At 31.7% G+C, this 25717-nt stretch overlaps 1 protein-coding gene across 1 annotated transcript in view; it reads left to right on the forward strand.

Moving 5' to 3' along the window:
* Positions 1-6693, forward strand: part of LOC113176020 (eukaryotic translation initiation factor 1A, X-chromosomal-like) — a 118890-nt gene extending 112197 nt beyond the window's left edge. The window contains exons 8-10 of the mRNA XM_026380412.2: positions 963-1044; positions 3339-3430; positions 5626-6693. Of these exons, the coding sequence (XP_026236197.1) occupies positions 963-1044; positions 3339-3430; positions 5626-5631 (180 nt within the window). The 3' untranslated portion in view covers positions 5632-6693. The remainder of the gene's footprint in view (positions 1-962; positions 1045-3338; positions 3431-5625) is intronic.
* The last annotated feature ends 19024 nt before the right edge of the window (positions 6694-25717 follow it).

Genomic DNA, 25717 nt, shown 5'->3' on the forward strand with positions numbered 1-25717 from the left:
TATGGAAAAATGACCTATTCTGGAATGTAAGTTGTGAGCACTTAACTTGTGTAGTGGTGACCACCAAGTCATCACAGACCTGTAAATCTAAAAGAATATTTTTCAGAGGCTTTTGGATTCTGTCCCAGCCAGTCTCCGATTTTCTACTTTGTATTTGCCTGACAATTAATATTTTTATTATTATTTTTATTTTTATTTTTTTGTACCAGGGATTGAACTCAGAAGCAATTAGCCACTGAGCTACATCCCAAACCTTTATTGTATTTTATTTAGATACAGGGTCTCCCTAAGTTGCTGAGGGTGGCTTTGAACTCACAGTCTTCCTGCCTCAGTGCCTCCTGAGCTGCTCGAATTACAGGCATGTGCTGCTGCTCCCGACTGACAATTAATCATAAACTTTTTCATAATCTAGGAATGAACAGGACACAAGAAAGGTCCAGTGCACTTTAGTTGATTCTTTAGTCATTAAGATATGAATCAGAGTATAGGGAGAAAATAGTTATGTTTTAAAATGGTGAAGAAGAAAGTGAGGAGGAAAAAAACTTTAAACTTGGAGGCAGTTTTATGCTGGTATTCTTTTCTTTGGTCATATTATTTGCAGTTTTGATTGCTATATTTGACCTAAAATATGTATGTTGCAATTTTTTTCTTTTTTTTACTTCTAATCAGAAGATTATTTAAAAATACTGAGTTTGCCTGTTCTGCTTTTATGAGGATGAAATTGGTGTGTATGTTTTGGAATGTATGGAACCTTTTTTCTTTAGTTTAACCCAAAATTTTTTGGGAGGGATGCAGGAAGAGTGGGTATGAGTGTAGTGTGTAGAAGAAAAGCAGAGAATTTTTAACAAAATTCTTAATGATTTTTTTCTTAATGTTATTTGAAAGTAATTTATGTATAATTTGAAAACAACTGATGATATTTTGCTGTAACCAGTTTTAAAAGTGACTTGTTTAATTCTAAGGATAATAAAGCTGATGTAATTTTAAAGTACAATGCAGATGAAGCTAGAAGTCTGAAGGCATATGGAGAACTTCCAGAGCATGGTAATGTCTATATTGTTGTATTCTCAGTCATTTATTGGTGTTTAGGTAAAATAATTTTGGTAGATTTGTTTGTTTTACACATTATTGTGTGTAAGTGTATGTAAACCTAACAAAATTAGTAAGTATGCCTGTCTGTACTTTATCAATATTTTAGGAAAAATAAGAAGTCTCTCATGTTTTTTTTAAATTAATTTTATTTTTTAAATACATGACAGTGGAATGTACAATTCTTATTTCACATGTAGAGCACAATTTTTCATATTTTTGTTTGCATATAAAATATGTTCATACCATTTTATGTCTATATACATCTCTTGTTCTTTTGATAAAGAATTTTCCAACCTTTGGATGTATAGCTGTCAAGGAATACATTTGTTAGATTTTTATGTTTTTTGTTTAGTGTGTACTACATTTGTTCATCTTGACAAAATGATAAAAGCATTGGCTATAATTTGCTCCAAATCAGGTCCTAGTGCTTATTCTTTCCCTCTTCTTCTCCCTCCTCATGTTTTCCTGTTATACAGATCTATCTTTCTTTTTATTGGATTATGGAGGCTTTTATTTTTGTTTTTAATTAGTGCATTATGTGGAATATAATTTGCTTCATTCACTTCAGTTCCTAATGCTTCTTCTTTCCTTCTTCTCCATTCCTATTACTCTTCCTCTACTGATCTTTCTTCTATTATTTGTTTTTGAGTTGGTGTGTTCTAGATATTTGTAAGGTGAAATTCACCAATATAGTTGTATGTAATATCATAACTTCATTCCATATTTCTAACCTTTTCCTGTTCTTTCTGTTTTGCTTTGTTTTAACAATTTTCAAGAGACTGGCAATTTTTGTATAAATGAAGGCAGCAATTATAATAGTAGCTTTTAAGTTTTAGAAAACAAATATTTTATTATTAGAATTGTTACTTAGGGTATTTAGAACAAAAGTATTTATTTCCTTTTTGAAAGAAATAAAATATTTTCACAGGAAAAAAAATAACTTGAAAAGTCTGAAGTTACCCATAACATATTACTAGTAAAGAGAAAATGCACTAATTTATATGTCTACATGCTTTACTTGGTAGCTACATGCCTTTTTATTCCACTGCAGTTTTATCATAAGAATACTAAGGTTTTTTACAGAAGCATGGAGATCCTGATTAATTATTAGCTTTTTAAGGAGTGCTGAATTATCTAGGAATCTGACTAGCAGCTTCTTTTTTGCTTTACTTCTTAGAAATAAGCATGATTAGCCCAAGTCTCTGTGATTTGGTACATCCTTTTTAAAGATGTTGAAATAGTTGTTCTGATCCAAGGAGGACTTTAAAGATGCCATGAGGATGGTGTTAGCCTGTGCTCAAATCATTTGTTGTTGTTGTTTTAATTCTTTTTAATTATACAAGACAACGGAATGTATTTTGGCAAATTATATGTACAGAGAATACAACTTATTCTACTTAGGATCCCACTTTTGTGATTGTACATGTGATTGTACATAATTCGGAATTACCCTTATTATATATTCAAATACAAGGCTGGGAAAGTTATCTTTGATTAATTCTACTGTCTTTCCTATTCCGTTTCCCACTCCCTTCCCTTTGTTTCCCTTTGTCTAATTCAATGGATTTTTATTATTTACCTCTCCACCCTCCCCTGTTTGGGTTAGTATCCATAAACCAGAGAGAACATTTAGCCTTTGGGTTTTTTGGAAATTGGCTTATTTCACTTATCATGATAATTTCCAGTTCCATCCACTTACTAGCAAATGCCATTATTTCATAATGATTTATGGCTTTTTCCATTATGTACATATACCACATTTTCTTTATCTATTCATCTGCTGAAGAATATCTAGGTTGTTTCCATAGCTTAGCTATTGTGAGTTGGAGCTGCTGTATACCCAAAAGACTTAGAAACACTGCAGTGGTACAACTACATCAAACCATTTGAAGCATACATTGAAAGTGTTTAGCTATTGAGTTAGAGTAATTGGAGTCTGCCTACTTTTCTAAAAACTGTTTTGAACGAAAGAAAAATGTAGCCCATATTCTGTTTGTTGTAATTATTTTGTAATGAGTGAACATCTGGGGAATTTTATTGTTAATTTGCTGTTTATAGGACAGCTGCTAGAAGTTTAATAATTTTTAGTAAAGAAATATCAGTTGAATTGGAATATATTTTAAAACTTCTTTTTATAATTTTAAGTCTTCTCCTGTAGTTCAGTATTTATATCAGGCCTTTTCTTTAGTAAGTAGCTTGCTTAAATATTGTTTTGATTATATAATGAGTTCATTGGTTATCTTTAGCTAAAATTAACGAAACAGATACTTTTGGTCCTGGAGATGATGATGAAATTCAGTTTGATGATATTGGAGATGATGATGAAGATATTGATGATGTAAGTAGATGATTTTATAGATTTCTTCATTTTATTGATGAATTGTGTTATTTAATTACCTTGTTTTTTCTAAATATTTTCATTTAGCCAAGAATATTGAATACTTAAATTCAGGTGTGTTTGGGGACTTGACCATGAGTTTATTAAATAATAGGCAGAAATAACGTAGTTCAATTGTATTTTCTTTGGAAAGCTTTATCAATCCTTTAGAATACGTCTTTCTTTAAAATTAGTATTAATTTGGGCAGAAGTATTCCAAAATCATAACATGTTGAAAGTTATGAAAATAAATAATTATTATGAATTGCAGTAGTTTTGAAAACATGGCATTTCATAAATAAAATACTAATTTGTTAAAAGACTTAATGCAGCACTGAAATTACAACAGACTTTAAAAGTCTTGTTAAAATAAAAGCCTATTGCCAGAACATATAGTGGAATTTTATTATTTAATTTGTCAGCACTGTTAGTAAAATCCTTCATTTGAAGTTAGAGTGTGATTATTTGGGGGAAGGGCATTGTTTTTCCTAGTAATAAAGTAGTGAGTCACATACCTTACTGTTTTTATTATATCTAAGTAAAATTTGTCCTCTTTTTTTTAGTGTGTGTGTGAGGGAAAGTATTTTTTTTTTTAAATAAATGGAATAGTGATTTAGTAATATGGCTTACACTTCAGTCAGGCTCTTTTTAAAAAGTATTCCTATAATGTAAATGTAGTTCAGAAACTACCTGAGTATACAAATAACTATGAGAAGTAATGAATTTGGGGCATTAAGGTGAAATTTTAGAGTACCTGGAGTAATTGTTTTGAAAGTTTGTACAACATAATTACCAGACATTTTAAAAACTGCAAAGGCCAATCTTTGGAAAAAGTTGAGCTTGAGTAGTCCTGACATTCATCCCCATTTATAATATCTATAAACTCGCCACCCAGATTCTATAGTTGACATTTCTCTATACTTAACCACACTCATTCTTCTATCCATCCAACATCCCCACTTTGTTTTGATGCATTTCCAAAGCAGTTAGATTAATTGTACCATGAATTAAAATGAGAGTATGTATCTGTATAAACATTTTTATATTTATATTGTGTGTTTTTAAGCAAACACTAATGTGTAAATCTTTAAGTGTACCCAAAAATAGGGCGGGTGAGGTGGGTGGGGGAGGATGAGAAACAGTTATTGTAACATTTCCTTATATATCTTTCTTTGGGGACTCTATGCCAAAGGATTCTTATAACTAAAACAATATTAGTATATATTTAATATGGCAAAAAACCTATACTTTTGATTTAGGGCAGACTTGAATAATTTGACTGCCAGTGAGATTTAGCAACTTTTTAGAAAATTAAGGAACTTTCTAATTCAGGTATGTTTGGAGATTTGGCCATGAGTTTATTAAATAGTAGGCAGAAACAAGGTAGTTAAATTGTCTAGACTTTGGGAAGTTATGCATGAAAACACTGATGATAAACTTAGGGTCCAAGCAGGGTTAATATTTCTTCATGAAAAAAAAAGCCTTATAAGCCAAGAGACTTGAGGTAGAGATTGCAAGTTCCAAGCCATGCTGGCCAATTTAGCCATAGTCTTATATCAAAACAAACAGGCTAGGAGTATAGCTCATTATATAGATGCCAGGTTTAATCCCCAAATTGCAAACAACAAAGTCTTTTTATGAGTTTGTAATAAGGGCCTTCCTTTGGAACTGCTGATAGGGAAACAGATGGTAAAGGTAATGATTTTTAAAGGAATTTACTGTTTTGAAATTTGTAAATTTCTTTCTCTTTTTATTTTTTAACCTGGGAATCTTACTACTTGTAGAGTCATTTTTCTAGAAAGATTTACATCTGTTGTAGTGTTAACTTCTGTAATTAAAATAGATCTTAAACGGGGGGGGGGAGAGAATTTGGTTTAGACATAGTTCCATTTTGAAAAGAATTGTGCTTTTCCATTTCTATGCCAACTTTCAAAATAAAAGAATAAAGAAATGTCAAACTTTATTAAAGATATTTTGTGTGGCATTTAACAATGTAAAAAAGACAAAAAGTATACTGGCAACAGACAGGACTAAGGAAAAACCTGGTATACAGAATATGTGCCATAGTGATTGTCTAGATAACCTTAAAATGGTCTTAAAAATAGTAGAATGCTATAGGAATTATTTCATGGATCTTATGTTGTTTTTACTTATAGATCTAATCTGAAAGTGATTCTGAGGATTGTTCCACTGTTGAAATCTCAGCTGTCACCTGCTAAGAAGAATAAAATTTCATTTAGAATGAGTAAAATTTATTAAAGCAGATCCATTTATTTTCATTTTTTTAAAAATATTATATTTTGTTAAAACTAGAGTAATCTTAAATAACATGTTACTAACACTTCATTTTTTAGATGTAACTGAATTTAGAAGTAAAGGCTCAAACAACTTTGCCTTGTTAAAACCAAAGTAAGGAAGAAATGCCTTCCCATTTATGACTACTTTATTTCTAGTAAATGAATGTTTTTAATTATTTGCCATTTATATATAGTAGATTATAGTAAGCCCTAATTCCAACTGATGTTTACAGCATTTTTTTTTGTATGGTTTAGTTAACCAGATATTCTCTTGAGATTTTTATCACATTTTTAAGGAAAAAAGAAATCTGCATTTGAAATCAGAAAAAATAGGGCTATTTTTCTTATTTATCAAAATATATTTTTATTCTTAATGTCTTCTGTATTTCTTTATTTATGTTGCCACCATCCAAAGTAAGCTTTCCCAAATTGCAATTTAAAACATGGGAACAATTTTGAGTTCAAAAGATTAGCAGTTTCAAATGGAACACCCGGTGATAACCATTTTTCTTCATGTTAGAAATATTGATATGACTTGACAGTGTTTATTTAATTTTTACTTTTTTAAGATCATACAAATAGAAAATGAAAAATGAATGAAAATACATTGTTCTAATATTTACCTACCAAATTTTCCAAAAAAGGAAACTTTTGCTGTTACATAATAGTTTTTTACTTTGCAAGTAAGTCATATAAAATGATGACTTACTTTCTTTTTTTTGCCCCACAGTCATACATTGTAGCCCACATTTTGAGACTTAATGGGTAATTAAATTGCATTGTGCAAATGGAAAACTAATTTTATAACATTCTATAAACTAAGCCTTTCTTAAGCTAACCTTAGATTAAGAGGAAAAGAACTACAACTTATTGAAAAGATGGTTTCTGTTTTCTGTATGGAAGAACCATGGCATTAAAAATATAATAAAGAGTTATATTGAATGTATGTTTGTTGGCCTTTCTTGATGTTACTAATGTAATTTGTCATATACACTGACACTGTTAGTGTCAGATTATATCATAATCTTTCTTTTAAATTACCAATATAGTAAAATGAAATCAAACTTGTGGTAGTTTATCTTCTTTAGCCACAGTTAAATCTTATACTACTTTCAGAGATTCAACAGTTGGTGTTACCTTTATTACATTTTTTTCTCCTTTAAAATTTTTCAGTAGTGAAAATTAATATAAAGGATCAACAGGCTCACATGGATTTTATGACACAAATGTAACAGCTATGACAGACAAGAAACTTACATATGGCTTCATTTTATGTTGCCATAAATGCTTAAGTGTGGAAAATTTAGGTATAAAATTTTAGGCTAGAACCTAAGGATAAGATAGAAAAGTGCCCCCATGGTATTTAATGGTTCTTACCTATCAAATTTCATAACACGAATATAAGTAGATATATCTTGAGACCAAAAGCTGGATTTTAAATACTATTAAGCAGTTTTAAAGTGTTTACCTATTGATGATGTTCATGAGTAATGAAAATTCTGTGACATTTATCCTACTACATAAGTGTATTGCTAAATGTCTTCTTTCGATACATGTCCTTGTTCTCTAAAATTTAGAATTCTACTTGTGTAAAACAGTTCATGATAAAATATAAAACTGCTCAGACATTTTTCCCCAACTGACTTCTAACAAATATAATTTTTCTAAAGATTTTTTTTTCTTCCAAAGGACAAGGAGGGTTGCAATCCGTGTTTTATGATAATTTGTTTCTTTTTTTTTTTTCTTGCTTTTACATTCGGAAGGTACTTCGTCCTGGAAAGCCTGTAGTTCACATTAAACATTAGATATGTTATTGCTCATATGCAGCATTACTTGGAGGAATTACTTTGATAATATTATTAAAAGTATTAATTTTATATTTTATTTAATTATGTTTCAGATTAATGGATTAAATAGGAAAGTAGGTTCTTGTTACTGATTTCTGCAATATAATAATATTAGTCTAGAAAGTAAGTAAATATATTTAAAAGCAAAAAAAAAATAGCACTTACACTGACATTGATTAACTTTACTGCTAAGAGAATATGTAATGAATTCAGTATGGTTACATTCTTCATGCAGTATTTATTATATAGATTATACACATGTTGTAGTATTCAGATAGCTAAATAAGATAATAAATATGTAAAAAAGGGTTGCCAGCTTTTAATTATTTGACTGTTCGCATTTAAATTTGCAGCTTCCTAAGTTCTGAAGCCTTAAAAAGAGGTTGTAAATTTTGTATTTTATTAAGAAATGACCAATAATTTTCTTGACATTTATTTGGAATAGTGGCTATAAATATATATTTTTTTCTTAAGATATCTGTGACCAATGGTTTAATTTAATCCCAAGGATCTCAAGGATATATTCAAATATATGTTATCATTCAAATGTCAGTGAACATGTTTTGAGTATACCACATATCTAGGTTTATTGTTAACACATATATTTATTTTGTGTTAACATTTTGACAATATTTAACATTGCTTGATGTATAAGATAAATTTTTCCTTCTTCAATTAGAGTAAGCATTTAAATTATACTATTTCAGATCTCAAAATTCACTGCTTTGTGTTTTAGAACTACTTAAATCATTACTTAGTTTATCCTTGCTTTTCTTTTTATCCAAAACATACAAATAAAATCTAACTTAAGTTCTGTATAAATTTGATAAGTCCTTAAGAATACCAAGTTTGAATTCACTGAGGCATTTGTAGAGAGCATATTGAATTTTGTGTTCACTTTCTGTTAGCTACCCACCCATATTTATATCCCTATTCAATTCATGAAATGAATTTTAGACTTTATAATTAGACTGTCTATAACCAAATCCCCATTTGCTATCTGCTAACATGATGACATGGGTAAACTAACTTGTCAGGATAGTTAACCTCATTTTTATGCTAAATTGATAAAACATGCCTTGTTTCCATGCAGTATAAACCAATAAAAGGTAATATAGTTGGTATATAATGAAACAGTTACTGCAAGGTAAAGCAGTACTCAATAATAGAAAAACAAATTTTAATCATTCTGTAATTGTTTAACATTCTATTAAAAAAAGAAAAATTAATAATATGTAATTAATGTATAAGAAAAGAAAAAAAGGAAAACCATACATATTAGCATAGTAATTTAAAGCATTAAACATTGAGAACTAAATATTTTATTTTGTAAAATATTTGTCAAGTGTTAGTTTGGAAATGGGATGTTCTGCAAAATCTTTTAATGCAACAGTGTATTCAGAGGGATGATTAAATTAAGAGAGCTATAACCTGATCAGTCCATTCTAATGTGAGTGGAATGGTTGTGTGGAAATGTAGATGGGGCATGGCGGGAGATGGGTCACTGGAGGCTTGCACTGGAAGGATTCTTCTTTCCTGAACTCTCTTACCCCTTCTCTCTGCTTCTCAGCCTCCATAGGTAAACAGTACTTCTCCACAATACTCATCTGATGATTTTGGATCTAGAGAAATGGATCTGCCCACCATGAACTGGGTCTCTGAAACTCTGAGCCAAAATAAACTTCACCTCCTCCAAGTTGTTCTTGTAAGGTATTTTAATCATAGCAATGAAAAGCTGCCCAACACAGAAATTGGTATCGAGAAATTGGATTGATGCTATGACTGTTCCAGCTGTGGTTGAGAAGGCTTTGGTTATAATTTGTGGGAGGAGTCTGGAAAAGATGGAGGCTGAATATAGAATACCATAAGAAAAGCTTAATAAGCAATTCTGATGGAAGGTCAGAAGACAAAAATGCCAATAGGAATTCCCACTGCTCGAGTTGTCACGGGGATATGAGAACTATTGTGAATCAGACTAGAGGCTACATGTGTTCTCCAAATAACTTTTCTATATTTTGCTCATGTTCAACTTATTTTTTGTGAGGCTGAATTTTAAAAGTGATGAACTAATTCAAGAGAAAGTTTCAAGGCATTACAGCATTAAGGCAGTATGGATATATTGCCAGTAGCTTTTAGTGAGCTTTACTCAGAAGTAGATAGCAGTGATGAAAATTAAAAGTGAAACCAAGAAAGTTGTGCTTGAAGAAAGACTTTGCATAAAGACAGTAGGAAAGATGCCTCCAGAAAATATTAGAAATTCTCAGGACAACACCCATTGCAGGTTCTAGTATACAAAAAAGAAAATTCCTTTCAGAAGAGATAATAGTTCCTTGTTTCCAAAGGGGAGCCTAAGAAGTTGTTTCACCAGGCTCAGCTCTCCAGGCACTTAGAAGCTGCTGAAGCCCCTTTTCCAGAAAACTCAGATGCTGTGGGAGCTTGGGGCAGAATTTGGCATCATCCTCATGGTGCCAATTATGCAGAATTATGGAATTTAAGGTTAGATATTTCCATTGAAGTTTCAGTGGGTGACCATGCAAAGTGTAGTAGTGTTGGAGCCCCACAGGGTAATATTTGAAGCTGTAAAGGTGAAGCCACGTCTGGAATAGAGACCCCAGGAATTGATGTCAGTAAAGTGAACTGTGCTGAGAAAAACTGCTGGCTGCAAAAGAGCCCATGTATGCTGCCACTGGCAAGAACAAAGCGGTGGGACTGCTCAAACCCTTTGGAGAAAACAACTTATTTGCTTCAAATGCCATGGGTGGAACTAACAAGACCTGTTTGCCTGGCTACATTTTGGTCTTTTTGTCCCCATCCCTTCTTCTATGTCATTATTATTTATATTTGAAAAGAGATGCTTGCTCTATTCCCTGTCTATTGGATAAATGTAGCTTGCTTTTGATATTCAGAGAGATTCACAGTCAGGAGTTTGCCTTGAGTCTCAGAAAAAGACTTTGTAATCTGGGACAATAGTGAACTGCAGAGACTGGAACTCTTGGAGTAGGGCCAAAATACATTCTGCATTTTGAAATGGACAAGAGCTTTTGGGGACTGGAGATGGAAAGTTAGGTTTGAAAATGAAGTGTCTGCCCAAAGCTCCTATGTTAATTTTGGTCAGAGATAATTATAGTTCAAACTATACCTTACATTCTTGCCATATAACTCAGCATAGTTTCTATGCATTGGCAAATTATCAAACATACTTCTGAATTTGGACCATCTACCATTTTATAAGTTGAACTTTTTATGTTCAAGAATCTTTGTAACATGATTCATTTTCTTGGTGTCACATTCTCTGTGATATCTCCATTCCTTTGTCATAGCATTTTCCTCATTGATTTCGATAAGTTTACTACTAAATTCTTTGAATAAGTACAAAAATATAACTGCTTAACATCAATGTGTTACCATTTTGTTTGTTTCTTTTCTGCAGCTTTATGTCCAGGCCTGCTTTTGTGAAAGAAATGAGCCCATGTTGATCACTGTTAGACAGGAGGTATACAACTATACTTGATCCCAATTTATGAGCTGACTGATTTACATGCATTTTGACAGACTAAGAAGGTGATTGGTCACCAGTTATAATGTACAAAGTTGTTGAACTTATAACAGTGATAAGTGAAATTTGAACTGAATTATTAGGAGACTGGTACTTAGGTAACTACATAGTGTGTGTGGGGTTTTTTTTTTGTGTGTGTATGTGTTACAAAAAAAGGTTTGTTCTTGATATTGCTTCAGAAATGTTGAAAAGATTACATGAGTGCACAATTTCTGCATCGAGTGTTGTCCTTTTACAGTTATGTCAAGTATGGATATCACTATCATATCTTTTATCATTTTTTAAAAAAATATTTATTTTTTAGTTGTAAGTTGGACATAATACCTTCATTTGTCTATGTTTTATTTGGTGCTCAGGATCAACTCAGGGCCTCCTGTGCACTAGGCGTGTGCTCTACCACTGAACCACAACCCCAGCCCTTATCATTTCTTTTATATGTGGTCTTTTATTTCTATACTAGAATATGAACAGTTTGTATATTTATTTAACAAAAATTTCAAACTTAACATGATAATAAGTAAAGATGGAGTTCTCAAAGTTGCTTAAAGATGTTTTGAAAAATGACTGAGAATGTACAGCTGCTACATGTTCTTCTATACAAGTTTACAGTTTTAATATGGATACTTTTGCTTACTAGTCATTAAAGACATGTGCTATAGTTCATGAATACTATTTAGGCCTTAGTAGAATGTTTTCTTCCCCCATCACCTTTGGAATAATGGTAAAGAAACCAGATGCAAACTACTTGAATTAGAAAATTAAATCTCACCAATGGACTGTTCTTTGGTGTGTCACTCTGAAGGGAATCTAGGGGAGTAAATAAAGGCATTTCTGTGGGAAGACATCTATTCAGAATTACTACAAGTTATCAAAATAACCTTTTAAAGCATTTTTTGATGTGTAAAATGCTGTCTGATATAAATTTTTTTGCTTCTAAATTTCACAATTTAAAAAAAATAGTCTTTTTCTATATGTATTTTGCCCAGTTCAAATTTTAATACTGGAGGATTAGAATGTGGAAACAATATAAATAAATATAATTTTATGATTTATTTATTCATGTTTTTTAAAAATAGTTTTAGCTTTTTTTTTTTTAGAGTGGGGGAGAGAGAGAGAGAGAGGGAGAGAATTTTTAATATTTATTTTTTAGTTCTCGGCGGACACAACATCTTTGTTTGTATGTGGTGCTGAGGATCAAACCCGGGCTGCATGCATGCCAGGCGAGCGCGCTACGGCTTGAGCCACATCCCCAGCCCTTATTTATGTATTTTATATATTTATATTGCTGCTTTACGCAATTGGGTTATTAGGTATAGAATTAGTGGAAGAGCCCATTGTGGGTTTTATGCTTTAACCTGCTTGGCAACAAAAAGAGATTTTTATCCTTGAAGTAAAAAGGATACATACTAGCATAGTTTGTTTCATTGAAAACGTATTAAGCATACATAATTATATATAATGAACTGTAAATTGGATTTTAATGACATCCTTATTAATTTTTATAACAAATAGGTTTTATTTTTTATTTATATATGATAGCAGAATGCAATACAATTCTTATTACATATGTAGAGCACAATTTTTCATATCTCTGGTTGTAAACCTAGTATATTCACACCAATTTATATCTTCATAACTAAGCTTTGGATAATAATGATCATAACATTCCACCATCATTAATTGCCCCATCCCTTCCCCTTCAACCCCTCTGCCCTATCTAGAGTTCATCTGTTCCTCCCATGCTCCCTCTCCCTGTCCCATTATGAATCAGCCTTCTTTTGAATCAAAAAAAACCAAAACATTCTGCATTTGTTTTTTTGGGGATTGGCTAACTTCACTTAGCATTATCTTCTCCATCCATTTACCTGCAAATGCCATGATTCTATTCTCTTTTATTACTGAATAATATTTCATTGAGTATATATGCTACATTTTTTTATTCCATGATCTATTGAAGGGCGTCTAGCTATTGTGAATTGTGGTGCTATAAACTTTGATGTGGCTGAGTCCCTGTAGTACGCTGGTTTTTAAGTCAATTTTGAGTATAGACCCAAGAGAAGGACAGGTGGGTCAAATGGTAGTTCTATTCCCAATTTTCCTAGAAATTTCCATACTGCTTTCCTTATTGGCTGCACCAATTTGCAGTCCCACCTGCAGTGTATGAGTATACCTTTTTTCCTGCATCCTCACCAACACTTATTGTTGTCTATCTTCATGATAGCTGCCATTCTGCCTGGAGTGAGATGAATTCTTAGAGTGGTTTTGATTTGCATTTCTCTAATTGCTAGTGATGATTAATATTTTTCATGTATTTGTTGATTTGATTGTACATCATCTTCTGAGAAGTGTCTCTTCAGGTCCTTGGCCCGTTTACTGATTGGGTTGTTTCCAAAGACATTCCTCATAGAAATAGAAAAAAAAAACCCAAAAAACATGAAATTCATCTGGAAAAATAAGAGACCCAGAAGAGCTAAAGCAATCCTTAGCAGGAAGACTGAAGCAGATGGCATCACTATACCGGACCTTAAACTATACTACAGAGCAATAGTAACAAAAACGGTATGGTTTTGAAATCAAAACACACTTGTAGAACAATGGTACAGAATAGAGGACACAAGAGACTAACCCACAAAGTTAGTTATATTAGACAAAGGTGCCAAAAACATGCATTGGAGAAAAGATAGCCTTTTCAACAAATGGTGCTGGGAAAACTGGAAATCCATATGCAACAAAATGAAATTAAACCCCTATTTCTCACCTTGCACAAAACTCAACTCAAAGTGGCTTGAGGACTTAGGAATTAAATCAGAGACCCTGCATCTAATAGAAGAAAAAGTAAGCCCTAATCTCCATCATGTAGGATTAGGTCCCAACTTCCTTAATAAGACTCGGGTGCAAGAATTAAAATTAAGAATCAATAAATGGGATGGAATCAAACATCTTTCTCAGCAAAAGAAACAGTCTGTGAGGTGAACAGAGAGTCTACATCTTGGGAGTAAATCTTTACCCTCTCACACATGAGATAGAGCCCTAATCACTAGGGTATATAAAGAACTCAAAAAGCTAAGCAACAAAAAACAAATAAAAATAACCTAATCATTAAATGGGCCTAGGTTTTATTTTACTAGTAACTCATTGTACATAATTGAGCATTGAATAAAATAATTCCCCTTAAAAAATAGCATTTTGCCACAGAAAATAAACTTTCAGAAAACCAAAACACCCAAGAATTTCAGTTATCACTTTTAAAAAAAATTTTTTTTTATTTTTTTCCTAGTTCCACAAGCCATTTGTTCAGCCAGTCAAGGGAACTGATTTGTTATGTGACTTCTCAAAAAAAAATTTTTTTGTGTTTAAAAATTTCCCTGACACAAATAGCCACACAAGCATAAAATAAGGCTTATGTCTGTATCTTGGTCTTGGATATTCCCATTACATCCTGAATTTTGTATGTACTTTATAAAGTACATCATTTTCATTAACTTTTATGTAATCTCATTCAAAGCTTCATTTATTATTATCTAGCTGATAAAACTCAAGCTTGAAAGGCAGAATGCTCCTGAATTTTAGTCTCATGCATTGATTTTTGCATTGTTTTGTACCTTCTTTGGTCTCTGAGCTACTGAAAAATTAGAACAAGTAATGATTTTCTTTTCCCACATCCAAGCTCTTAACAAGGCATGTATAAAGCAATAGTCCACTAATTACCTGTGCTTAATAAGTGGAAATAGATTGATACATTTTAAAAGGAAATTACATGTTTCAAGGAATAACAATTTTCATTTACTGCTCTATTCCTATGCCCAAAACCAGAAAGGGACTTAAGAACACTCTAACTAGAATCTTTTAGCTAAATATGATTTGGAGTTCCAATTTAATACACAATATAAAGAATACTCATTAACTTGCAATAATATTGCTAGTATGCAGAAACTCAAAATTATTTAATTTATAATAGTAGTCCTTCCATGAAGGTTTTTTAAAAGATAATATAAATAAAATCTTTAATTCTCAGTTAAAATCACTTTGTGGAAACTAAAAATTTGAAATTAAGAAACATTCCAAAGTAATTCAATGAGTGACTTTCAGTCATAATCTAGTTATAAAAATTTTATATTACTATATTAAATATACCTAAATGGGACTTGGTGTGATAATTCAATATATGAGTATGGTATGGACTGATCAAATTGAAACATACTTCTTTACCTGTACCTCTAAAAACCCAGTAACATCCTAGTGCCTACTAAATTATTAGAATTTTTTCAAGTTTCCACATATAAGAGATAATATTAGTATTTGTTTTTCTGCATCTAGCTTACTTAATGTCCCCTAATATATTGCAAATAATGATTTTATTTTTATATATTACTGAATTTTCCATTGTAAACATATAACATTGTCTTTTCATCCGTTAATGAGTATCTTGACTCATTCCATAGTTACTTTGAATAGTGCTATAATAAATGAGTCTGCAGGTATTTTCAGCAAGCTGATTTGATTTTCCTGGTAGGAATAGAATAACTAGGTTATATTGTAGATCAGTTTTTAGTTTTATGTCATTTCCATAGTGTCCTTAGTGGCTATACTAATTTATATACTCAACCAAAATGAATAAGAGAAAGAACAAATAAATTTTTTAAGTTAGTGTTATATTTTCCCTGTATCCTCATCAGCATTTGTGGGTCTTATATCTTGTTGAGCTTTTGTTGTCTTTGTAATAGCTATTCTAACCAGAGAGAAACAGTATTTCATTATACTTTTGATTTACATTTGTATGATAATTATAACACTGAGAATTTCTTCTTTATAAATGTGTTGGTCATTTGTATTCTCAGAAAAATATATGTTCATATCATTTGCCCAATTTTTAAGTGAATAGCTTTATTTATTTTTTTTTTGAGTACTTTATTCTGGATGCTAATTCTCTATCAGATGAATACCTAGCAAATATCTTCTCCCATTTGGTAGATACTCTCTTCATTATGTTGATTGTTTCTTTTGCTATGTAGCTTTTTAGCTTGACATACTCCTATGGTGTGTTTCACGTGATTTTATATATATATATATATATATATATATATATATATATATATATATATATATTTGCTAGGTATTTGTATATTGGTCTATAGATCTCTTTTTTATATATATATAAAATCATTGTCTGCACCAGGGACAATGTTGCCCTCTAGTAGTTTCATAATTCCAGATCTTACTGAGGACTTTGGCCCTTTTAATTTAAATTTTATATAGGGTGAGATACAGAAGTCAAGTTTCAATCTTCTGTATATGAATATTCAGTTTTCACTGCACCATTTATTGAAGAGGTTATCCTCTCTCAATGTATGTTTTTGACATCTTTGTTGAGAATCACTTGACTTTAGATGTGTGGATTTGTCATTGGATTTTCTATTATGTTCCATTGTCTATGTGCCTATTTTTATATCAGTATCATTTTATTTTGGTAAATCTGACTGTAATTTATCTTTAAATCAGGTATTGTGATGCCTCAAGCTTTGCTCTCTTTTGCTCAAGATTTCTTTGGCTAAATGGGGGTCCTTTGTGCCTCCACATGAATTTTAAAATTGATATTTCTAGTTCGGTGAAAAGTAGTTTGTTGAAAATTACATTGAATCTATAAATTATTTTGGAACTATGGACATTTTAACAATATTAATTTTTAAAAGTATAAACTTTTTTGTCTCTTCAGTTTTTTTCATTGTTGTAATTTTGACTGTAGACATCTGCCACTGTTTTAGTTAAAGTTAGTGTGTGTGTATGTGTGTGTATTACAAATGGCATTGCCTTTGTGATTTCTTTCTCAGCTAATATACTACTGGTGTTTGGAAAAGCTAGTATTTTATGTCCTGCTACCTTATTAAGTTCTATCAGGTATTTTGTAGTTGTTTCAACTTTTTGATGTAGTCTTTTGATTATTCTATATATTAGATTTTATTATTTCCCAGTAGGATGTTTTGACTTTCTGCCTTTCTAATTGTATGTCTTTTTTTTTTTTCTTGACTTGCCTAAATGCTCTAGCTGAAACTCTTATTACTGAATTGAGTAACAATAGTGGACACTTTAAGTTCTTTCCTGATCTTAGAACTATTTACTTTGGTTTTTCCTCATTAAATATCATGTTGACTGTGAATTTCTTGAATGGTCTTTATTATGTTGAGATATGATTCTTAATTTTATTCATGCTTTCATCATAAAGTGATATTATCTTTTTAAAAATTTCTTCTAATTAGTTATCCATGGCAGCAGAATGTACTTGAATACATCCTACATAAGTGGAATATAATTTCTCGTTCTTCTCATTGTACCTGATGTAGATTACCTGGGCACATAATCATATGTGCACATGGGGTAATAATGTCTGATTCATTCTACCATCGTTCCTGTGATATTGTCTCTTATCAAATATTTTTTTTGCCTCTAGAGGTGAGTATATGGTTATTATCTTTATTTTGTTGATGTGAGGTATTACATTTATTGATTTGCTTACATTGAACAGTCCTTGTTTCCTTCAAATTAACTGACTTAATATAGTGAAAGATCTTTGTAAAGTTCTGTTGAATCTAATTTTTTTAGTGTTTGAAAATTTTTGCATCTTGGTTAATTTTGTATATTGGTCTATAGATCTCTTTTTCTTCCTTAGTCTATTTCTTTATATACTCCTACGTTTTTGTATGGATTTGGTAATTGGATAATGTTGACCTCAAAGAATGAGTTTTGAAGGGTTCCAGTCTTTTAGATCCATGAAATAGTTTTCAAATAATTAACGTGAATTCCTCTTTAAAGCTTAGTAAAATTCAATGTCAAAGCCATCCAAACTTGAGGGATTCTTTAGAGAAATTTTATTATTCATATAGTTCATTACTTGTTATTAGTATACACAAATTCCCTGCCTCCTTTTTCAGTTTTATTATTTATATATTTCCAGAAATTTGTTTATTTCTCTTACAATTCCTTCCTATTCTTTGTATTTTTGTGAAAATACCTCCTTTTTTGCTTTGGATTTTACTACTGTTGTGTTCTCTTTTTTTCCTCAAAGAACAAATTTTGTTTTCAGTGATCATTTGTGAGGTTCATTTTAATCTCACTTTTTTTTCCTGTTCTGGTCTTTATTGTTTCAATTCCTTTCAATAATTTGGGTTGCTCTTTGTTTTCAGAGTTCTTGAAATGCATTATTAGTTCGTTTTGAAATCTTTTTTTCTGATATAATCCCTTATTGCCTATGAATATTTTACTGCTTTTTCCATCCCACAGTTTTCGCTATGTTGGTTTCATTTTCATTTGTTTTAATAAATTATTCATTTTTCTTTCTGAATTCCTAATAAGACACTAATCATTCAAAAGTGTGTAGCTTAGTTTGTGTACTTGTATAATTTCTAAACTTTCTCTTTATTAACATAGTTTCATTCTACTACTTTTCTTACAAAATTACTTTCTTCTGAAAGATGTGTTGTGTGGTATCACTTTGTTTGGGAATATTGCCTTTACTTCTAACTGGGCACCACAGAACAATTTCCCTGTAGCCTATTTGGCAATGATTATTAATTTTGGAACCTATGTCCCTATAGACCATGCAAGATTGGGGACTCTTTAGTAGTTCAGGCAACACTGTAGATGGGTATGTAGGGTACATATTGAATGACTACTCCTTCATTAAGAATGGTGGCCCTTATTGGGTGGTGGGAGTTTCAGGCACTAATGATCTTTGTTCAGTAATTTATAAGATTCTCTGCTGCATGGTTGTGGTAAAGGGCCTGAAATAATTTTCTTCTGACCAAATACTGCAAGCCCAGTCACTTCATTAAGAGAGGCAATGGCAAAAATTCTTTTTCTTCTGATACTTAAACCCAGTCCTGACATCAGTGCATAATCAATATACTAGAGCAACTGACCGTGGGACCCTAATTGGATGATGGCATGCGAATAGTGGTGTTCCTCTCTACTGCCACTGTGGTTATGTCTACCCAGAACTGTGGCCTCACCCCATCCTGCTGTGTGAACCTGGATAGTTGAATGTCTCCTCCAGTACATTATCAGCTGAAGTGTCTGTGGGTATAAGAAGGAACAGCTGGAGATAAGCAAATTTTGCCTGGATCTCCTTTGGTTGCATGGCCTGAGACAGGGTAAGAGCACAGTGGTTTTTCTCAAGGCCATCTCAGCATGTTCCTCTGACTGGTCACTAGTGGAGCCAAGGAATTCTTTATCCCACCTTGTGTGGCACAGGGATGAATGTCCCCCAGAGCAGAAGAAGCCTTATGGGCATCTACCTTCAGTCCCAGCATTAGTGTGTACCAGCTTGTGACTTGACAAGCCCCTGGACATATAGAGTAATATCCTGATCTGAGTTTTTGAGGGCAAGCAAAAACTTTTTCTCTCCATTTTGCTACATCCATTTCCAGTTCACCTAGTGAGGTTGAGCCAGAGTCATCTGGTTGGATAAGATGGATGAAGTACAGAAACCAATGATCTCACAATACAATGTGAGATCTTTGAAAATCCAGAGATATGAAGTCAAAGCATTTCTGTTATCCAGAGCAGTCCAAATTCAGATAATAGTTCCCTTCTTATAATAATGACTGCTAGCTATATATAGCACCTTAAGAGTTTTCTGGGAGATGATGTGAAATTCTTTTCTGAAGAAAGGCTACTACACATTTCAAATTACTAGAATTAGGCTGCAAATCAGCCAGTAATAAATCTTTAAAATAGAATTGCTGGCATCCATGCTTACAGATTTTCCTTTTATTTTCTTTTCATCTTTGCAATGTCAGAGGAAAGATTCTGTTTCCCTGAGCTGTGAAGCTGGAGTGGCAGTAGCTAGTGTATTTCATTTTTCTTACTATTTATTTTCTCACATCTCTGAATCTTATAATGTTTCTGTTTTTCTCCCACTAATGTCCTATGTTCTCCCAGGATCACTGGTTAGCTGTGATCTGTTGGTGTGACTAAATGTACGAGAAAATTATAGAGAGGAATGATTTATTTCTGGCTCATTGTTTTATACAAGCATGGAATATATCTTATTCTGATTAGGGTTCCAGTCTTGTGGATATAGACAATGTTGAGATTAATTAAAGTGTATTTATATATGTACATGTAAAAGGTATGTCATATTTATGCCACTGTCTTTTCTATTTCTATTCCCTTCCCTTTCCTTTATGTTCCTTTGTCTAATCTACTGACTTTCTATTCTTTCCTCCCCAACCCCTTGTTGTGTATTAGCATCCACATATTAGAGAGAATATTCAACCTTTGGTTTTGGGGGATTGGCTTATTTTAGGTAATAGTATCCTTAATTTGTATGTTTTTCAGTATTATTAAAAACTCATGTTCCTTTCTCTTTACCTCTAAGAATTCTCATGCAAAGTCTGTTCTTGGGTTGGAAGATCCTCTGTGTTATTTCTTTCCTTGCTTCCTGGAAATTTGTCTATATTTTCCTTTGAGAAATTGAATATGTCTTTGGGATCTTTAACCTTCCTATAATTTTATATTTGTATATGTTTTTATAATTTATGGAAGTTTTATGTTATCTCTTTTTATTGGTGCATTACAGTCATATGTAGTAATAGAATTCATTATGCCATCTTTTTAGCTCCATCTGTTTTTGCTGTTCTTTTTAGATATATATGACAGTTGAGTGTATTATGACATATATACATAAAGTGTGATTAATTCTAATTGGGATCTCATTCTTCTGGTTGTACATAATGTAGAGTTATACTGGTCATGTATTTATGTATGAATATAGGAAATAGGAAAGCTAAGTTTGTTTTATTCTACTGTCTTTCTTTCTTATTCCAACCCATTATGCCATATTTGTACATACAAATAACATAAACTGATCAATCATATTCCCTAATACTTATTCCCTTAATCTCCCCTTTCCTCCACCAGATGTGCTGCTGTTCTTAACTGATCTCCCTTATATTATTATTATTCCAATTTTATATAAAAGTAGGATTTATTGTGATATAATTGCATATGGACATAGCATAATTTGGAACATTTTGTTTCCCAACACTTCCCTTATAACTCCTCCATCCTCTGTTCCCTTTATCTTCTCTACTTGCATTCCCTCAATTCTTGAGATTTCCCCCGGCTTTTAATTAAAATTAAATTACCCTTTCCCCCTTTCATATCAGAGAATACTTTCATTCTTTGAATTTCTGAGGCCAGCTTTAACATGCTGTTTCATGTCCCATCCATTTACAAGCATGTAACATAATTTTTAGCAAGTAAAATAACAGTATGTGTATATAACATATACATATTTATATATTATTTATATACAAATATTTATATGCATATTTCCAAGACTATGCTGTCTTTTAATAATTGCTTTGTCTTCTGGGTCTCTTATTTTTCTAAATGAATTTCATATTGCTTTTTTTTTAATTCTATGAAGAATATACATATTATATAATGTACATTACATTTTCTTTATTCGTCTGTTAATGGGCAGCTATTCTATAATTTGTTCTATAACTTGGCTATTATGAAGTGTACCACTATAAACATTGATGTGCCTATATGACTATGGTATACTCCCTTTAGTTTTTTGGAATAAATACCAATGAGTAAGAAGACTGGGCCATATGGTGATTCAAATTCTAGTATTTTGAGGAATATCAATTATTGCTTTCCAAAGTGATCATACCAATTTACAGTCCCAACAACAATGTATGAAAGTACATTTTCCCCCACATCCTACCAGCAATTTTTATAATTTGTATTCTTAATGCTTACCATTCGAAATAGTGTACATTGAAATTTTATACTTTTGATTTGCATCTAGGAGTCTTAAGAAGTCAGTTTCTAAGCCAACATTTTGAAGATATGGGCAAATTAGATGCGGGGCATCTGTGTGTCTATATGTATATATATATATATATGGTTTTCCCCAAAACAGTCATCTCACCGTATTCAAGCTACCATATTTTAGTGTTCACTCTTCACAACAAAGTTTAATGTATGTTCACCAAAGATGTAGTGGTTTTTAAATTAGTGAAATTAGTGTCACTGATTATTACTTCAAGCACTAACTACTATGGTCTAATTTTAATTTCTAGTCATCTGAATATTATGCAAATAATATATGGAGTAAAACTTTTGGCAATATTATCAGTCTTTCCTCTTCCCAAACCAAAATATACTGACTATTTTCCTGCCTCTTCTAAAATGTATTTTCTATCTTCTGGTTTGACTGGCAAGACTTCCCTAAGAGATCCTGCAGTTTGCTTACCCCTTCTTCCCTTACATATAGCAGAGCTTCCCAATTGTTGTGCTAAAATGAAGGACAGCAAAAAAAAAGCAGCATTTACACCAGATAATCTATACTATATAATATGCACTTACACACATCCCAGTGTCACAGGATAGGCCCTGATTCACCCTCCAGATGGCTAGGATATACAGACAACAGAGATTTCAGGCTGGAACCCACTACCAGTAATTTCAAAATATTTTCATATTGAAATTAAGCAGAGGAAGCTTGAAATCAATGACCTACAGAGGGAATCCTGATTTCTTATTCTGATACAATTTCAATGGTCTCCCTAAACCCATATGCAATTTATTATCATTATTAGCACTCCCTACTTACAAAGTGCAATTGTATAAATGTACTAAATATTATACACAAATAAATGTTTCACAAAAAAGTCTGTCTTAAAAATAAATGAGAAGGAGACGACTGGTGGATAACTTTTGAGAGCATGCATTTAGCACAAACAAAAACCTGGGTTTACTGCCCAGAATCAAATTTTAAAAAGAAAAGGAAATAAAAGAAAGAAGTTAGATTAAGCTGGGTAATTAATAAACCTGAGGACAAGAAAGGGAAAAAAAAAAGAATCATGAGAGCATAAATTAACTCAGGATATGGGAAAAATATTATAGAGTTAACTACAAAATAAAGGGAGAATGGGAGGAAAGGAGGAAATAGAGAATCAACAAATACAAAAAGTAGAGAAGTCAGCCTGCCTTGAACATCTGTCCCCATCTCCCCAATTTCTTTATATTCTCCAAAGTGCATCACATGACAGTTTTAACATAATTGGTCACAAAGCAGTGGAGCCCTCCAAAATATCCTTGCCGTCTCTGAGAATCTGAAGAAGGACACTGAACCTTCTTAGGCATTCTTTAAGAGCAAAACATAATTCCAGTATTCTGGCCAAAAAGGAATACTGCAGATTTCTGGTATAAATGTAGTTTTTCCTGCTTCCCTCATATGTACAACTAAAATCTTTAAATTAATATAAAACAGAAGACTCTGAAAGGTGGAGTGATGAGATAAACCAATGAAGGCAAGAAATTAAATCCTGCTGAATGATGAAGTGGATTTTTGTACTTCAGACTTAGTTCTGAAGAAGCTACAAACAAAAAATGTAAACAAACATAGAAAAATGCTCCCTAAAGTCTATTTTCTCTATATTTAGAAACAGGAAATGGGTAGTTTACTGAAACCACACTTTTATAAAATACTTTACTTGAGCAGAATACCTCAAAGACAAAGAAATATGGATGCATCTTACCCAAGCCAACAAAGGCCAAGTGGCAAATTCTATTGCACCAGACAGTAATAAAGTACCCCAATCCTATGCAGGTGTGGCCTAATAGTTGGAGCTTGCCTACTCTTTCATCAGTGATGAGGATTCCTCTTTCAGATGTCTATGAAGACAAGAAGCAAACCTGGAATTTTGCTCTCCTCCTGGCAGCATAGTCTTTTCCCTTTGCAGAGTGATAATAGACAAAACTAGCAAAAGAAGGTTACAGTAAGGCCCAGAGTCTTGTAATAATATCCCAAATATCTAAATTTCAAATGAAAGTCACTCATCTTTCCAAGAAATAAAAACCTTCAACCTGAATGAAAAAAATAATAATAATTAGTGCCCTCACAGAAATGCCAGATATAAAATTCATCTGACAAAGATTTTAAAACTGCCTTTGTGGAAGGGTTAAAATGAGTAGTTAAGAGGAAGCATGAAATGAAAAAGTATAAAGCATAAAAATCAAGTTTCAGTGGAAATACTTAAGAAATTTTATCTTTGTAATATGTTGAAATTTTAGACTGTAATGAAAAGTTTAGGCAATACTGATGATGTGATCCTAAACAGGTGCAGCAGAACTTCACAAAGAGTACGAAAATAACTACAGTCCAAAATCCATCATTACTGAAGATGCAAAAACTCTAAAGAAAATATTATAAATAGAATTAAGACACATACTTACCATGGTCAATAAGATTTCAGCCATACAAATGGTTCAGTGTTTAAAAATAAAAATAATATGCCATGTTAATAGGTTAGAGAAAAAAAAATCAGCCAGTTCAGAAAAAGTTTGACAACATGCAACATGATGATTACAAACTCTTTAATAAAATGCAAAAAAGAAGTGATTTTTCTTAATAAATAGCTATGAAAAGAAAAAAAACTTACAAGCTAAAATATAAGATACTGAATATTTTAATACAAGGCAACAATTTCAACATTACCACTGTTCTCTAACAACGACCATAATTCTAAATTCTAGTCAGGGCACTATGCTAAGAAGCACATATGAAATGCATAGAGATTAGAAAAGGAAAATAAAATGGTTTCTATGTTAAAAATGACAAGATTGCCTACACATAAAATTCTAAAGAATCTCAAGAAGCTCATAAAATAAAAAAGTGAGTTCTTAAAAGTTCACAGGATACAGGATCAACATAAATAATTTGAACTTCTATAAATAATGTGACTACTAAAATTAAAAAATGCTATTTATAGTCACTTAACAATGATTTTAAATCTGTCAAAGTATGTACAAGACATGTTTGCTGACATACTCAACATATTACAAAGATAATTGCTTCTAATTAGGCTTGATATACTTGCTTGATGCAATTTATAACGAAATTTCAGCAAGATATAGACAACACCAGCAACTGAATAACAAAACAGAAAGACACCGTGAGTAGAAACAGAAAACTTCAAAACATACTTACTTGATTACAACTAAGTGAATCTTGACCAAAATGCAAATGCAATCAATCCATGATAGTGTTTAAATACAAGCAGAAAAGTGATCATTCACAGGCAAAACTAAGAAAAAAAACCTCAATACGCATATACCTCATACAACTAAGAAAAATGCAACATGATTTTCAACACAAGACCTGATGTAATAATGTGATTTCGATAATTTACCTTTAAATTAACAACCATGTTAGCATTTCATAAAATAATATTACCTATATCATATTTTCTTTTGTGTGCTGAGGTGAATAAATGGGTCAGTGTTAAAAACATCTAACTCATAAATAATGGCACTTGTTATAATAAAGACATTCCAAGTAAACCTCAGTATTATGTCACTTATTTTTCTATTATTAACGAAGAATGTATATACTTTTTTGTGGCTGTTCTCTTAACTTTCAAATACTAGTAACTCATTGCAAGAACAATTTATAAGTAATCAGCTTTCTAATTTTTAGTGAAGTTGGTATTTTCTTTGACATTGAAATATATGTAAATATGCTTATATGTTAAAA

This window comes from Urocitellus parryii, chromosome Y (genome assembly GCF_045843805.1).
Source record: "Urocitellus parryii isolate mUroPar1 chromosome Y, mUroPar1.hap1, whole genome shotgun sequence".
Classification (NCBI taxonomy): domain Eukaryota; kingdom Metazoa; phylum Chordata; class Mammalia; order Rodentia; family Sciuridae; genus Urocitellus; species Urocitellus parryii.